The sequence below is a fragment of the Lampetra planeri genome, chromosome 44 (genome assembly GCF_965212315.1).
Source record: "Lampetra planeri chromosome 44, kcLamPlan1.2.h2, whole genome shotgun sequence".
In the NCBI taxonomy this organism is placed as follows: domain Eukaryota; kingdom Metazoa; phylum Chordata; class Hyperoartia; order Petromyzontiformes; family Petromyzontidae; genus Lampetra; species Lampetra planeri.
This window is the reverse complement of record NC_136150.1, coordinates 4,807,255-4,823,963: the sequence shown is the minus strand read 5'-3', so window position 1 is coordinate 4,823,963 and position 16,709 is coordinate 4,807,255. Positions and strand designations below refer to the sequence as shown.

The 16,709-nt window shown below is 52.2% G+C and overlaps 1 protein-coding gene across 2 annotated transcripts; it reads right to left on the bottom strand.

Annotated features, from left to right (window-relative positions):
* Positions 1-478: 478 nt before the first annotated feature.
* Positions 479-16,239, bottom strand: IDH3G (isocitrate dehydrogenase (NAD(+)) 3 non-catalytic subunit gamma). 2 transcript variants are annotated; one of them, XM_078614490.1, is made up of 13 exons: positions 16,012-16,239; positions 12,169-12,216; positions 10,064-10,078; positions 7,844-7,941; positions 7,062-7,177; positions 5,934-5,994; positions 5,460-5,592; positions 4,725-4,858; positions 3,791-3,893; positions 3,052-3,198; positions 2,506-2,600; positions 2,087-2,147; positions 479-1,258 (listed from the first exon to the last, which is right to left on the bottom strand). In XM_078614490.1, exons 1-13 carry the CDS (start codon positions 16,081-16,083, stop codon positions 1,160-1,162), a joined length of 1,182 nt encoding a protein of 393 aa, XP_078470616.1. In that variant the 5' UTR covers positions 16,084-16,239; the 3' UTR covers positions 479-1,159. The 2 variants fall into 2 exon arrangements, with proteins under 2 accessions (XP_078470616.1, XP_078470617.1); XM_078614491.1 differs by lacking the exon at positions 10,064-10,078.
* Between the last annotated feature and the right edge of the window lie 470 nt (positions 16,240-16,709).

The following is a 16,709-nucleotide window of genomic DNA, read 5'->3' as shown; positions in this document are numbered from 1 at the left end:
GATGCACGTCCCACTTGCTGTACAGCATCTTGAGATGCGGTTGCGTCAGGCGCTACGTAAATGCACATTGCGTTGTTGGTTGAGATGCTGCTGTTTGGTCTAACAGCTGTGCCATTATACTCTCAGGTTTTTTCGGTAAAAAAATAAAATTAAAAGTTAATAAAAGTAACTTTAAATTTTATTTTTACCAACGTGACTTTACCGAAAAAACCTGAGTATGAATCCTTGCAGTCACGAAAGCTTCAAATCTAGAATTGTGCCATAAAAGTTACGCTCGCTTGGCCTGTCACAGCTGTACCCAGTTATTGTTACGCTTGCTTACCCAGAGAAGCCTCGGCGAGTCTCAAGACTTATTTTCAGGAGCAATTTGCTGGAATTTTATTCCGCATTGGGGGTGTTTGGCCCATACCAGTCACACTGCCATTGGGACTGTTTAGCTGGCGACACAACTGCACAGAGAAAATGCTCACGCGGCAAGTTTCCATTGTCCAGAGCAGTGATTTTTATTTGTTTTAAGTTACATAATCTTGATAGGGGTTACATGTGCAGAACGGCGCAGGCCTTAAAAGCGTTGCGAGGTTCAAAACCCGGCAAGGTTAACGACTTGCAGTCAAAGCTTATAGCCACGTTTCATGCAAAACAGTCCTTGAATAGGACAGCCAGCTGCATTGGGAGTGGGGGAAGATGGAGGAGAGACAGTTGGGGTGATGCAGACATGAAGCTGTGTGGGGTTAGGGAGGGGTGTGCCAGACTGATTTAGACAAATGCTCCTTTGTGTCCCAAGGCTAAATGGAGGCAGAGTGTACGCATTGACAGAGGAAATCTGCTTGTGTGTGCAGTGTGTAGTGTGCTGTGTGTATCTTGTGCGAGTATGCTGTAGTGGAGGTACGCATGTGTACCCCAAGTGCGCATGTGCAAGCCTTTATCTGTGTCGCAGTGGTTAGCAGGCTACACTCCCAACCCGCGTCTGCCAGGAATATATGAACTGGTCGCGGGCCTTGCCCTAGGTCGACTGTGCCGTTGGCTTTCATCGGTGCTCAATATCAGCATTTGCCCCAACAATCCATTATGTTTATACTGTGAGGGAGGATCTTTGTATTGTGTGCGACCTGGCCTGCTGCCCCGTGTGCGTGTTTGCTCCCACATCTCTCCCCGCGCACTACATCGTGCGGTGCAGGTCGTTGCGCTGCACCTGCTTGATCACCGACTGCACCATGTCCACCGTGGTCGCCTGCCCGCCGATGTCCGGAGTGTGAATCTGTGACGGCGGAAAGCGGCAGTGTCACTCGGGTTGCCAAAACCACGCAGACTCGACCACGTTTTTAAAAAATCTTCTAATTTTTTCCCTCCCTCACCTCTCGCTCCCAGGGTTTATATTTATAAAAAAATGTTATCACGGCCGTGCGGCTCAGAGATAGAGCGAGCGGCCCCCCAGGCAGATGGGTGAGTTCATATCCTGTTTGGGTTAACGAAGGCCCATCCTTTCAGGGTCAATAAAATAAGTATCACTCATTGTGAAGTCAACAGTGGTTGTCTGATACTGTAGGAATGTGACATTTCCACCACTGGCTCTGCATGGCTGTAAGCAAGACATAAGCACCGAAGCCTCGAGAGGCTCATTAAGAGCAGCAAACAAATATAACGTTTGGCTTTGGACGAAAGAAAGCGCTTGCTGACGTTTTCGTGCTTTTTAAAAATATAAACATAAATTCTGCCCTCGCCGTGAAGAGACGGGGGTGGTGCCCACATTCGGCACGCTCGCAGAGCAACGCCTCACCCCCGTGTGAGCGAGCGGCCCGCGGAAGGAGACATCACACAACTACTTCTGAGATCCCTTCAAGTGACCTCATCTGCGAACTCGAGACACGCTTCACTCGCCCGCCCTGCCGCCGAGAGTGACGTTCATCAGACTATAGTAGTAGGTTTTTACCCTTTTAAACTGGTACAAAACTGACACCTTTATCAGCTTTGTACCAGTTTAAAAGGGTAAAAACTACTACTATATTTTGCCACTGGTAAAAGAGATCTCATAGTTCATCAGACTGTTGTCAACGTTCAACTCCCCTCGGCCGCCACGGCCACGCACCTTGTACTCGCTCACGGTGTTGAGCACCGCGTTCCGGATCAGCTCGGCATATTTGCCCAACCTGGGACGGACGGAGGAAGGAGGACAGAGATTCGGTGATGAATGGGTAATGTATGGGGATGATGGCGATGTTTGTGGTGAATAGATGTGATAAGAGTGATGACAGTGGTGAGTATGTATGTATGTTGAATTTCTTTGGCACTGTACTTGATGATGGTCACAGTGACAATTATGTTAGCGATGACGTTTTTTTTTCGTGGCAGTGTTGATGGCGGTGTTGATGGCGGTGTTGATGATGGTGGTGGTGATGATGGTGGTGTTGATGATGGTGGTGGTGATGATGATTGATGGTGGTGATGATGGTGGTGATGATAATGATGGTGGTGATGATGATGGCAGTGATGATGATGAGTGCTCACTTGAGGTGCTCCAGCATGAGGCAGCTGGCCATCAGCATGGCCGTGGGGTTGGCGACGTTGCGACTTGCAATGCTCTTCCCCGTGTTGCGCGTCGCCTGCGAACACGCGCGCACATTCACGCACATTCACACACATTCACACACATTCACACACAACAACGGTTACCCCCTGTGGCCTTAACAGACCGGAAGGGCAAATACTGTTAGCGAGTAGCACCGATGAGAGATGGCAAGGGGCACGCACAAGGGGGTGGGTGGCCAGCACCACGCCCGGCCACCTTCGTCTCCCCAGTGCTGAAAGTCTACTCCACACCACACCAGGTAACTCATTTGAGGCGGAGTCGACCTAGGGGAGGTCCAGGACCGGATCGGATCATCGTCACCCGTGTTGGTGTCCACGAGCGGGAATCGCGCTCGGCTCGCCTGGTTCCTGTCGCAGCGCGCTAACCACTGTGCCACCGCTCCCAATCAGATACATTCGCAGGCGCTTACTCGTGGTGGTGAGGTGGGGGGGGGGGCGTCTTCACCGAGCCGCGCTGGCGCTCACCGTCTCGAAGACGGCGTAGTCGTCGCCGTAGTTGGCGCCAGCGACGAGGCCGGGCCCACCCACAAGGCCCGCGCACACGTTGCTCACGATGTTGCCGTACAGGTTGGGCATCACCATCACGTCGAACTGGTTCGGCCTGGACACCAGCTGCAGAGGGAAAGGAGAGAGAGACAACCCACATAGAACAGCAGCCCCACCACCCCGTGGCTTTCAATGAGACCGCTGTGGGGAAGAAACCCATGCCAAACAGGTGCCTGACGCGGGAGTCGAACCCAGGTCCTTGTTGCTGTGAGATACAAGTTGTTACCACTGTGCCGCTACCCTGCTGTCCACGATGATGATGCCCATGATGATGATGATGGTGGTTTTCAGTTGCATGTATTAGGTATAACCCTGTGAGCCATGCGGCTCTTGACTCGGGTGCTCGTGATTTATGCGTCAACATCACATGAACGTCGCCCGGCCTGCGACACCAGCTGGAGGCAAGGGGAAGGAAGCGAACCCACACACAACATCCCCCCCCCCACCCCATGTGGTTATCGACGAGATGAGAACCATTACAAGCGAGACCGTAACAACCAGATCCTAAGATAAGATTTGTCTCTAATGAAATTGCGGCGCCGTTTCATCTGCCCGACAGCACTTGGAAGCAGCAACCAATGACCCCCCCCTGCCGCGCGAGATCTCTGTGGTGGTGACCTCTAGGATGGTGAACCCGGGTTGACCTGCGCCCTCTCACCTGCATGGTCGTGTTGTCCACGATCATGCTCTCAAACTCGATGCCCGGGTAGTTCTTGGCGACATCACGACAGCACTGCAGGAACAGCCCATCGCCCAGCTTCCTAAACACACAAAGACAAAGATCCCCCGTATAGCCTTAAGACTATTGGGGTAAAGTGCTGTTAGTGAGCACCTATGAAGGCCGGCACGGCACACGAGGGGGTGAGAGGAGCCAGCACCACGCCCGGCCGCCTTTGTCTCCCCAGTGGCGATGTTTACACACCGCACTAGGTACTCATTTGAGGCCGAGTCGACCTAGGGGAGGCCCAGGACCAGTTCAAATATACGTCGCTGGTGTTGGCCATGAGCGGGAATCTAACTCGGGTCGTCGGGTTCGCAGCACAGCGCACTAACTGTGACACTACCACACACGCATGCACACACGCACACACGCACACACAACTTGTAACGCCCCGTCACAGCACAGCGCACTAACCGTGACACTACCGCACACGCACGCACACCTGCACACACGCGCGCACACGCACGCACGCGCGCACACACACAACAACACAACGTGTAACGCGCCATCGCAGCGCCGTTCTCGCTCGCTCTCTAACAGAGGACGAATGGAGAGGCGCGGGGAACCACAGGCGAGCTGGGGAGGCAGCAGTCCGACATTGAGCTGGCACCAATAGTTGCCCAAGCTCTGCGTCCTCTACACATCAAGATGTTTGCAAATTTCACCGAGTGTGGGAGGAAACACACATCGTCATGAACATCGTTAACATCATTAGCATCATTAGCATCACTAGCATCATTAGCATCATTAGCATCACTAGCATCATTGTTAGCATCATGTGGGATGGCAGTGGCTTGGGGAGGCTCTCATCCAACTGGTTGGCTCCTGGCCGGCAGTGGTGACGAGGTGTTGTGGTCGGGCTCCCACTCACATGATGTTGGCCTTGTGCACAGCGGTAACCTTCTTGCGGCCGTGCGTCTGCGCGTACTTGAACGCGTAGTCTGCGATGCGCAAAGACGTCTTGCGCGTGATGATCTTGAGGCATTCCACCACACCCGGCACTCCCTGCACAAGATGCACACACAAAGACAAAGGTGTCCCCCTCCCTCCCTGTGTAGCCTTAACAGACTAGCGGGGCAAGTGCTGTTAGCGAGCACCTATGAAGGCCGGCACAGCGCACGAGGGGGTGGGTAGCCAGCACCACGCCCGGCCGCCTTTGTATGTGTGTATATACGTATGTTGAGCTTCTTTTGCACCGTACCTAACTAACCGTGCTACTCGGAGGTGTCTCCCGCGTGGCGATGTTTACGCATCGCACCAGGTACTCATTTGGGTTAGGTCGGGCGACGGTACAAAAAATACAAATATCCTCCGAATAGGCGAAACCGACTGTTGAGGTTAGGTGCTATTAGCGAACACCTCTGAAGGCCAGTAGGGCACACAAAACACCCGGCTACCTTTGTCTCCCTCGTGGCGATGTTTACACACCACTCCAGGTACTCATTTGAGGCCGAGGCGAGAGCGGGAAAGCCCACGACCGGGTCCGATAATAATCCATCGACCGGCTGTCGGTGGCCGCGAGCGGGAATCGAACTCGGGTCGCCGGGTTCGTGGCGCAGCGCGATACACGTGGGGGACCTTTGTGTGCGCGCGCGAGCGCTCTGACCTCGTGCTCCAGGTTGCTGTACTCCCCCTCGGTGTTCTCGCGGATGATGACGATGTCGATGTCGCGGTGCCGCGTGTTCACCCCGGGCACGCTCTTGCACAGGATCACGTTCGCATAGAGGTCCAGGCTCGTGCTGACAGCACCCAACGCCGCCGACAATCATCAACCATCACCAACGGCGACATCATCACCGTCAACATTGTCAACACCAACGGCGACATCGACATCAACATCAACCACCAACATTAACAACATCACCACCAACATGAACAAATCTAATCAACAGCATCACCGTCATCGTCACGTTCAAACACCGAAACCACTTTGAACAAAGCCACCAATGATGCAACCATCAATATCAACACCAACAACACCACCACCACCACCATCATCATCAACATCGCTATCGAGGCGAGAGATGGCGACGGCTTTGCGAGGCCATCATCCAGCAGTGGATTGCCCCGTCGCGCTCACCGAATGAGCAGGTTGCGTGACTTGTAGATCGACGGCAGGTTGTGGTTCGTCTCGATGTTTCCTGCGGAGATGAGGGGGAAGGGGACGGGGTGAGGAGGACATCCACGGCCATAGCGGTGGTGATGTCGGTGGTGATGTCGGTGGTGATGCCGGTGGTGATGTCGGTGGTGATGCCGGTGGTGATGTCGGTGGTGATGTCGGTGGTGATGTCGGTGGTGATGTCGGTGGTGATGTCGGTGGTGATGTCGGTGGTGATGCCGGTGGTGATGTCGGTGGTGATGTCGGTGGTGATGTCGGTGGTGATGTCGGTGGTGATGCCGGTGGTGATGCCGGTGGTGATGTCGGTGGTGATGTCGGTGGTGATGTCGGTGGTGATGTCGGTGGTGATGTCGGTGGTGATGTCGGTGGTGATGTCGGTGGTGATGCCGGTGGTGATGTCGGTGGTGATGCCGGTGGTGATGTCGGTGGTGATGTCGGTGGTGATGTCGGTGGTGATGTCGGTGGTGATGTCGGTGGTGATGTCGGTGGTGATGCCGGTGGTGATGCCGGTGGTGATGTCGGTGGTGATGTCGGTGGTGATGCCGGTGGTGATGTCGGTGGTGATGCCGGTGGTGATGTCGGTGGTGATGCCGGTGGTGATGTCGGTGGTGATGTCGGTGGTGATGCCGGTGGTGATGCCGGTGGTGATGTCGGTGGTGATGTCGGTGGTGATGTCGGTGGTGATGTCGGTGGTGATGTCGGTGGTGATGTCGGTGGTGATGTCGGTGGTGATGTCGGTGGTGATGTCGGTGGTGATGTCGGTGGTGATGTCGGTGGTGATGTCGGTGGTGATGTCGGTGGTGTTGCGCCGAATGGCGGTGAAGATGTCGATGGCTGTGGTGCAAGACTTGGTATTGGCGGTGATGAGTGGGACGGATGCGGTGGTGGCTGTGATAGCCATATTAATAGGAATGGTATCGGAGGTGGCGATGATGGTACTGGTGATGGTGGTGGCAGTGAAGGTAGCGGGGACGGTGGTGGTGACGGTGGTGGTGACGGTGGTGGTGACGGGGGTTGTGACGGTGGTGGTGACGGTGGTGGTGACGATGGTGGTAGTTCTGGCGATGTCGGCGGCGATGGTGGCGGCACCTTTGAGGGCGACTCCGTTGCGGCGGATGGCGGTGATGGCGTTACGGATGTCGTTCTCCTCCACGCAGGACGAGTTGACGATCACCTCCTCAAAGTCGACCGGCACACCGGCGTACCTGCCATGTCATCGTCGTCGCCATAAACAATAAAACCGACTCCAGCACCGAAAACGGCACCATCGCTACTCACATCACTGACACCGTTCCCATCACCAGTCAAGAGAACACGATTGACGTAATAAAAGCCAATAACACAACAACCACCACGACGTCCACCACTGTGTGCCCACACGTCTCTCACCAAGTCTTAACAAGTCGGGAACAATCGAGCTTTTGCATGGATCGAGTAACGCATCGTGATCACGAATGATCATGTGTTCATCCTCGGCCGTGACGATAGGACTCCACCCCCAACCAATGACGAGACCATGGGGCTCGCTTAGTGACTCTGCCAGGCAGGATGTGCCCAAGTCCGGCAAGGCCGGGACACAGAGACGGGTCCTACCGGCGCAGTTTCCAGGTTTTGGGCAACCGTTTGATCTCCTCTGCCGGTTTTATCCAGGGCAAGTCTCTAAGAGCAACACGTTTGGAGTAAAGTCGTGTTCTTATTGGATCGTGGCTGGCAGTGGTGTGACGGTGTTGTGGCCAAATCCCACTCGCATTATGTTACAGGCCGACGGAGTTAATGTGGGAGCGGTTCGAACCTCGGTTACGAGGTCCCGCTCGGGGGTTAGAGGCGTCGTCCACGTTGCTGTAACAATAATCGCTGCGCTTCCCACTCACCGGAACACCTCCTTGACGTGCAGCATGAGCTCGGGGCCGATGCCGTCACCGGCGATCATGGCGACCGTGTGCCGCCCCCCGTACCGCGCTGGCGGGGGCTGCACAGGTCAAGAGGTCAACGGGGTTAGGAGGTCAAGGGAGGGCGAGCGGTCGGGATGTAACCCGCAGCTGAGATCCGATTATTTCCGTCATCGATTACTCCGATTTTCGGTTCGATTCCTCGACTAATCGGACAACGCAGAAACATTTGAGAGAAAACTGTCCCGGCACCCGTGTGTACCGCTGGACGGGAGGTGATGGCCGGAGCTTGCCGTCATTGGCTTCATCATGGGCCGGGATGTGGGGGTGGCTGCCATGATTAAAGTGACCCCAGAGATCGACCACGTCACAATCCAATCTTTGGTTGGCCAATCGACTTAACGGACTCATCGTTCCAGCCACGGATGTCACCTTGAGCCGACTCAAAGCATGGGGATGCAGTGGCGGTTCGGGGAGTACAAGCTGTAGCCCTGTGTCCCGCGAAGTCGCGCACATTTGTTTTTAGTTTTTGCGACACCGGCCCCGGCTGGCACACACACAACGTCCCCCCGGCGCCGGTCTCTGCGACCCAGAGCCGGCTCGGATCCAAGGAGGGCATCCGTGGTCAAGGGCAGGAGAGCCTCGTGTCACATGGTCACATCCGGGCGCGATTTGGTCACGCCCTTCTCAGTCTGGTTTTAAGGCACGGCTCTTGTGCAAGGAGATTTTTTTACAAGTAAAATGTTGAACAGCTGATGAGAAGGCAATATTAGGAAGCCACTGGAGCAATGCACTTTTAAACCGAGCCAAACGATCAGCACGGTTGGCTATGTACGGTGCGAAAGAAGTTCAACGTACAGCGTACCGACGCATTGTAACATGCGGCACGACTGGTCGCACCGATTGTCGTCTGGTTTTAAACCGGGCCACACATTGCGCCGTTGTAAGGGATTTATAAACAAGCGAGATCGGTTTGTGAGAAGAGGAACTGCGATGAATGGTTGAACGCTGCACGTAAAACGATTGAAGTGTGGTCTACGAGTTACAGGCTGGTGAGAACAAAATGTGTGACAAATGGCTCAGTGTTGCAAGATCGGCTTTGATGATGCCACGTTGCCTTACAGGCTTGTCGCGAAGCAGCTTGGAGTTGGTCTTTGACAAGATGGCACATTACAAATGTCACTTGTTGTGAATATCATTATCAACCACGGGAGTCTGCGTTGGCGGCATGAGCGAGGTTAACCGTCCTCCTGCTCAAAGGGACAAATTTCCATTGGCGACCGAGTTAGTGGTGGAAACTCCACATTTCTCTGGCGGTCATCCTCGCAGCGGGTTTTGGCTAGCCATCGAACAAAGACCGGTCACTGCATCGCGCGCACTCGGATGGCGCTTCTGCGGCCGTCTGGAATGCTTTTCCGATATTAGGAAGCCGCTGGAGCTATGCACTTTTGAATCGAGATTGAAAACTAATTTCTTTGAAACTTATTTTCGTGTTTAGTTTGTTGTCTTTCCCCCACACCTCAAATTAGCACGGTTGGCTACGTACGGCGCCAAAGAAGCTCAATATACACTCGTCTCCCCATAAATTGGTGCCGGGCCAGCAATGGAGATCAACGCCGATACAACATTCGTTTGAGCTGTGAAGACTCTTCAAATCCAGGGTGGGGGGTGCTTCTCCTTAACTTCAAAATATCTTTGACGGGGAAATGCATTGCGCAAGTCACCGGTGACCGGGCTAAGACCTCAACCGGCTGTACCCGAGAACCCGGTTTAATCTTGGTCGGCCAGCTCAAACTCAATTCAGCGGTGTCGGCTCACTGCCTCTGGCCACCCGAGCCATCCAGCCTCCTCGCAGAGCCGCAAGGTAACGTCTCAAATGCTCAACGAGCCCATTGTTCCCATTTTTCTTGTGGGTCTGGTCTCACCCTCAACACAAGCGTGGCCGCCCACCGTAGGCTCCCGAACGCTGAACGTGAAGCCGCATTCTTCAAATCGTTAGATAGCGCGGCCAGTTGACGGTCTCGGCGCAGTCACCAGAGCAGGCGCGCAATACATTTGATTTCGCCCAACAAAAATCCACAGCTGCCAACGCAGAGGCCCGAAACATTGACCGTAAATTGGCTCGCGCGGGTGTATGGGTTAGTGGCGGTGTGTTCGCTCGCTCGCATGCTCACTCGCTCACATGCTCACTCGCTCACTCACCATCTTTGATCGCGACTGCATTGAAAACGGGAGGGGGGAGAGGGTCAAAGTGATTATTGTGAAAATCAAAACCGCATTCGTTGCACGCAGGGCTTAATTGTCTTGCTGGATATTTTCCGGGTCACTGGTAGACTGGATTCAATGGCATGTGACTAAGTAGTCACAGCCCGAACAGAATCAAAGGAAATATTTTTCTGGGTCGCTGACCCAAACACAACCAGCCGAAATTAAGCCCTGATCACACAATCATTGTTAATCTATTAATTACTTAGCAATCTAAGGTTTAATTCACAAATTAAATCAGTTGGTGAAAGCGTCACACACGGTGGTGAGATTTAGACCGGAGTGTTGGCCTGCGTGGAAATATTTTAACACGTCGGCTTTCGCGACCAATATTATGGCACTGTTTTATTTAGCTCGGGGTCTGTGACCGCATAACCCCGAACGTGCCCGACCTCGCTAGATCTCCGAAGCTAAGCAGGTTTGAGCCTGGTTCATACTTGGATGGGAGACAGTGGCGTGGCTATCGAGTCTGCAGGTGGCGTAACTGCGCTGGAGGGGCCCAGATTTGCAGGCTGCATAGGAAATTGAACAGGGGGCACCCGGCATTTCAGGTTTTGCGCCAGGGCCCATGTCAACCACGCCACTCGCCTGGGAATACCAGGTGTTGTGGGTTTATGCTGCAAGGTGGCAACACAGCAGTGTATTCTTAAATCCATCTGTGAAGCTTTAAATGTCACCCCCTCCCATACAGCTTGGTGGGTTTACTCCATGTTCTAGATTTGAAGCTTTCGTGACTGCAAGGATTCATACTCTTCGGTTTTTTCGGTAAAGTCACGTCGGTAAAAATAAATAAAAATAATAGAAATAATAGTAATTGTTTCTTGCTGTGGTTGTCCCACCTGATGACGGACGCTTGCGTTGCGCCCGAAACGTCGTGATTTATTATTTTATTTCTATTATTATTTCTATTATTTATTTTTAATATTTATTTTTACCTACGTGACTTTCCGAAAAAAACATCTTCTCCCGCACGAAACCAAACGCTCGCAAGAAACCAAACGCTCATGAATGGATTTGGCCGAACATTCCAATGTAGGGAGGGCCCCTCTTGAAGACGAGTCACGAGACTCGGCAAGGCTTTCTTCGGTAAATAAAGGGACATGATAATTATTGCCCAACCAAAAGCCGCGAGGTTATAGCAGCGCCATGGCTGCCCTATACGTTAGCCAATGAAAACAAAGCAATTGCGTTACATCGTGTTAGCGAATTAACGGTGCGTTTGTGCCCTCCGAGATTGCCAGTCAGCTCTCGGTTTTCCCCGGGCGGGCGGGCGTGCGGGCGGGCGGGCGATCTTGGCTTGTGGGTTAACCGCGCGCTCGGCGTAGCATGCTCCGCTCCTAAACTCGCCGAGGGGTTAGAGTCACTCACGTGACCGCAAACACGTCGTCGAGTTGGGGCGGGGGGCGACGCGTTCCAGGTCGTCGCCCCCCCCGCCCCCCACTCGACGTGGGTAAACGCCAATCGTCGTCGACGCTGGACACTGCCCTCGTAGGCTTTCGGGGTTGCGTGCTCTCAGGCTGTGCCGCATGGCAGTGCCCAGAGAGTGCCGCGAAACGTCGGACTACGTGCCAATGGACACGTTTTGCACGATACGTGTTTTAGTTTTTATCCGGTCCATCTCTTCCATTAATTACCCCGGATAATTGAGGGTTGACCGGATATTTTCTGCATGGCTGACTGGAGCGGTTATTAGGCAACACACAAAGTGTGGGACGGAGCTGTAGTCTGTGGAGATTTTACCGACCCTGCAGGGGATGATGGCCTGAGTCACCCCCACCCACCCCCAATCAGGGTTTGAACTCAAAATCTTCCGATTGCGAGCCGCTTGCCCAGCTGCAGAGCCACCTGGCCATCTAGGGGTCATGCAATTCGGGGCGCCGGTCTTAAATTCTGCAGTCAGGGGTCACGAACCTGGGATGGCCAGAAATGTGGTCAAAGAATTCGGTGGTCAACATTCTGGGGAAAACGGGCAGAGGTCGTGGAGAGGTCACAGGTCAATTAAGTCACGGAGATGGGCCGTGGTCACGAGTGCCAAGACTCACGACAGAGCTGACGCTGCATCTCTGCGACGAGGCTCCAGCCAGCAGCAACTGCAACAACAATAAACAACATCAACCAACGGCGATCGTGTGTGGACAGCGATTTCTTGCTCAAAACGATGCACCGAAGCGGTGGTCTCCCTCGCGCTTTCCCCGATTGGAACATTGTTTTGTTGCCACTGCTGTGCACGGACGAAGGGGATGTCCGCCGAGCTGCTTACAGGGTTCACCCGAAACAACGGTGACAGTGGCGTCACTAGGGTTAGTGTCACCCAGTGCGGTAACTCATGGTGTCACCACCCGCCATGGACCTCCGCCCGCACCAGACCATATAGAATCCTTAGTTAGGTTTTTTTGTACTAGTGTTACTCGTAAATCGTAATTCCTGTATATCACCGAATGTAATGGCAATTGAAACACGTAATAAACCAGGCTATGCGTTAATTGTGTGTTAACCGACTCTCTGTGTTGTATTACATCACATTTCGATATTTTGCTAGGTTATTTAATTTTCGTGTGCTTGTCTCCTAATTTTCAGGCTTGCCTCCCGTACCGCGTTTGTCCTAATTTTCAGGTTTGCCTCCCGTGCCGTGTCTATCATCTCACTTACAATGGGAGTACGTTGGCGTGCACTCATTGATATGCTGATTTTCCCCGCCCTCTCCCTCCCCCCGTCCCCTCCCCCTCCTCTCTATATTTAAGGGACCGTCACAGAAACGACCATCTCTTTGTGCCGATTTGTGTCCTCTCTCTGTGTGCCGTTGTGATGTCTGTCTGCTTGTATGTCTGTCTATAGTTTTCTAGTTAAATTTTTGTTACTCACACAGCCGATTTGTGTCCTCTCTCTGTGTGCCGTTGTGATGTCTGTCTGCTTGTATGTCTGTCTATAGTTTTCTAGTTAGATATTTGTTGCTCACACTTAAAATTCTAACTTAGCAAATTTTGAAACACGTAGTCAACCAGGCCATGCGTTAATTGTGTGTTAACCGACTCTCTGTGTTGTATTACATCACATTTCAATATTTTACTAGGTTATTTAATTTTCGTGTGCCTGTATACTCCTCTCTATGTGTGCCGTTGTGATGTCTGTCTGCTTGTATGTCGGTCTATAGTTTTCTAGTTAGATTTTTGTTGCTATTTCCTTTATGCCTGATGATGATTGCTTGTGTTGCAATCGAAACGTCGTAATGTGTTGTTTTATTTTGATTTATTATTTTATTTTTAGACGTGACTTAACCGAAAAGAACCAAAGAGTAATGGCAATAGTAGTGACGTAAACAACTAGCAAAATTTTATTACACCTTTAAATTACAATATTTCCTTTAATTACTACTTCATTCTCAAAAAAGTTGTTGCTATAGGTTCACAAATACTAATTACCACAACATTGTAGCTAAAACACCAGAAATTTTGACAAAATCAGCGACGATAAAAACACAACAGCGCGTGTTTGTGGCGCGTGCAGACGAGACCACGTGACTCGAAGCGTCACTGCAGTTGGGTAACAACGACGGCTCTGACCGGAGCGCATTAGAAGGACCAAAAAGTCAATTAGCATCGCAGAGTTTTAGCCTGGTAGGTATATTGATACAATACATGTAAGCTGGGGATTTTTAATAACAAAAATTCTGCTTAAACACTGCACAATATCGATTTAAAGCTTTCGTGACTGCAGGAATTCATCTTCTTGGTTCTTTCGGTAAAGTCACGTAGAAGGGAAATAATAAAATACAAAAATAAAACATAATAAAATAATTCTCACTTCTACGTGACTTTACCGAAAGAACCAAGAAGACACTGCACAATAATTGTACAGTCATTTTGATGTCACCCCCTCTGATTATGTCACCCGGTGGGGTCCTCACCGCCCGAGTACCGCCACTGAACGGTGACCATCATCATCGATTATGATGATGATTGAGGGGGTGGGGCGATGTTGCTGCGACCCAAGTTCGATTCCCGCTCACGGCCAACATCAGTGACGATTCTAGATTTGAAGCTTTCGTGACTGCAAGGATTCATACTCTTCAGTAAATTTGGCTGTGACGGTCCCACCTGAAGACGGAGTCTTGTGTTGCCTCCGAAACGTCGTGATTTAATTGATTTATTTGCATTTATTATTATTATTATTTTATTATTATTATTTTTTTACCGGCGTGACTTTAACTCAAAAAACCTAAGAGGCTCAGTGACGATTTATCTGAACCGGTCCTGGGCCTCCACCGAGGTCGCCTTAAACGAGTACCTGGTGTGGTGCGTAAAAACATCGCCACTGGGGGGAGACAAAGGCGGTCGGGCGTGGTGCGTGACCACCCACCCCCTCGTGTGCTATTCCGGCCTTCATAGGCGATCGCTAAGGGGCCGTCCATAAATGACGTCACGCGATTTTGGACGATTTTTGACCCCCCACCCCGTCGTCACGCGGCGTCACAAAAAGTCAGCCCCCCTTCAAATATGACGTCACAAAGCTCTGCCCCCCCCCAAAAAAAACATGCTTCAAATCGCTTTAAACTATTGTCATTGTAGTGCGTCTTTAACGTGGCGCTGCACTCTGTTGACGGAGAAAACATTTATCAAAAAGTATATTTAATTAAGTAGAGCGTGTTGTCTATGTTTATTTAAAGTTGCGCATTTTGATGTGACGTCACATTTCTCAAACCCCCCTCCCCTTGTCACACATCGTCACAAATGTCTGCCCCCGCCCCCCCCCCTAGGTGCATGACGTCATTTATGGCCGGCCCCTAACAGCACTTGCCCCAACAGTCTGTTAAGGCTACACGGGGGATCTTGATGTTGCTGTGTAGGCTACGTACGGTGCGAAAGAAGTTCATCATTCGTATGCACGCGAGATTCCCAAAGCGAGTCTTGCAAACAACCTCAAGCCGCAAGGGGCAATGCCACTAGCTCGTGTGGCATTGCACCAAGGTCAGTCTACGTTCTAATCGACATTAGCCAGGGTCAATCCACTGCTGGATGAAGGCCTCCCCAATCCGTCACCTCCTGCCGCTACAACACGACACGAATTCATCGCTCCATCTCCATCTGTTGGATGTCGTTCCATTTGGCCCCTACACTAGTTTTAATTTTCATCACGGTCGTTTTAACTAGTTTAATTCAGGCTCAAAACGCCTTGCGGTCAGCAACAAACAGCACGCGCTACGTATTCAGAGTTATTTTTAAATTACAATTGAAAGCGTCGACACCGTGAGGAAAATGTCATCGTAGGATTACGGTTCCAGTGTGAGCTGTGGGTGGTGATGGTGGTGATGGTAGTGATGGTGGTGGTAGTGATGGTGGTGATGAGTGGGAGGTGATGGTGGTGGTGGTGATGATGGTGATGGTAGTGATGGTGATGAGTGGGTGGCGATGGTGATGGTACTGGTAGTGATGGTGATGAGTGGGAGGTGATGGTGGTGATGAGTGGGAGGTGATGGTGGTGGTGGTGATGGTAGTGATGGTGATGAGTGGGAGGTGCTGGTGGTGGTTGTGATGAGTGGGAGGTGATGGTGGTGGTGGTGATGGTGATGAGTGGTAGGTGATGATGATGAGTGGTAGGTAATGGTGATGGTGGTGATAGTGATGGTAGTGATGGTGATGAGTGGGAGGTGATGGTGGTGGTGATGGTAGTGATGGTGATGAGTGGGAGGTGATGGTGGTGATGATGGTAGTGATGGTGATGAGTGGGAGGTGCTGGTGGTGGTTGTCATGAGTGGGAGGTGATGGTGGTGGTGGTGATGGTGATGAGTGGATGGTAGTGATGATGATGAGTGGATGGTAGTGATGGTGATGAGTGGATGGTAGTGATGATGATGATGAATCTGTCACGGCCACGGTAACACGACTCACCTTGGCGGGCCCTGCCGCCGCGTCTCTCAGCGCCGAGCTCCTCAGAGCGGCGCGCACGAGCGAGTTGGCCATCGGTGGCGAGCCGAGAACCCCTCACCTCCCCTCACCTCCCCAACAGAGACCGGCCAGAGGAGCCACACGAACGCTGCGGGAACAACGCAACGATGTTGGGAGTACTGGCGATGATGATGGTGATGGTGGTGGTGATTTGATTTGCTAGACCGCACAAGCGAGTTCCCGCCCCCCTACACTCTTCTGATTGGCTGCTGAGCTGAGCGGCTCTTGACCAATAGGAAGCCGGGGAACGTCCCGCCGCGTGCTTATCCGCGTTACGGATTCGAAACGGCGCCGAGGGTTGGTGCTGTTGAGTTGCGGCCAAGGGCGTCGCGAGGGCGGGTGACGTCATCGCTGTGAGGGGTGAGGGGGGGCGGTGGCGGCCATCTTACGTAGGGAGGGTCCTTATTTTTAAATGAAGTAAATTCATTAAAATGTTAACACTTATATAGCACTATCGTTTTTAATGGAATGAAACAAAAAAGAACGGATAAGGGGCCGTCCATAAATGACGTCACGCGATTTTGGACGATTTTTGACCCCCCCCCATCGTCACGCGGCGTCACAAAAAGTCAGACCCCCCCCCTCAAAAATGACGTCACAAAGCTCTGCCCCCCCCAAAATAAACCATGCTTCAAATCTCT

What these genes read in the sequence shown, in the direction of transcription:
- IDH3G (XM_078614490.1), bottom strand. Translation starts at nt 16,083, where the DNA reads ATGGCCAACTCGCTCGTGCGCGCCGCTCTGAGGAGCTCGGCGCTGAGA. An exon ending in CAACGGAGTCGCCCTCAAAG is followed by an intron (nt 5,995 to 7,061) that starts GTGCCGCCACCA and finishes TCATCTCCGCAG; the next exon opens with GAAACATCGAGACGAACCAC. An exon ending in ACTACGCCGTCTTCGAGACG is followed by an intron (nt 2,601 to 3,051) that starts GTGAGCGCCAGC and finishes GCGTGTTCGCAG; the next exon opens with GCGACGCGCAACACGGGGAA.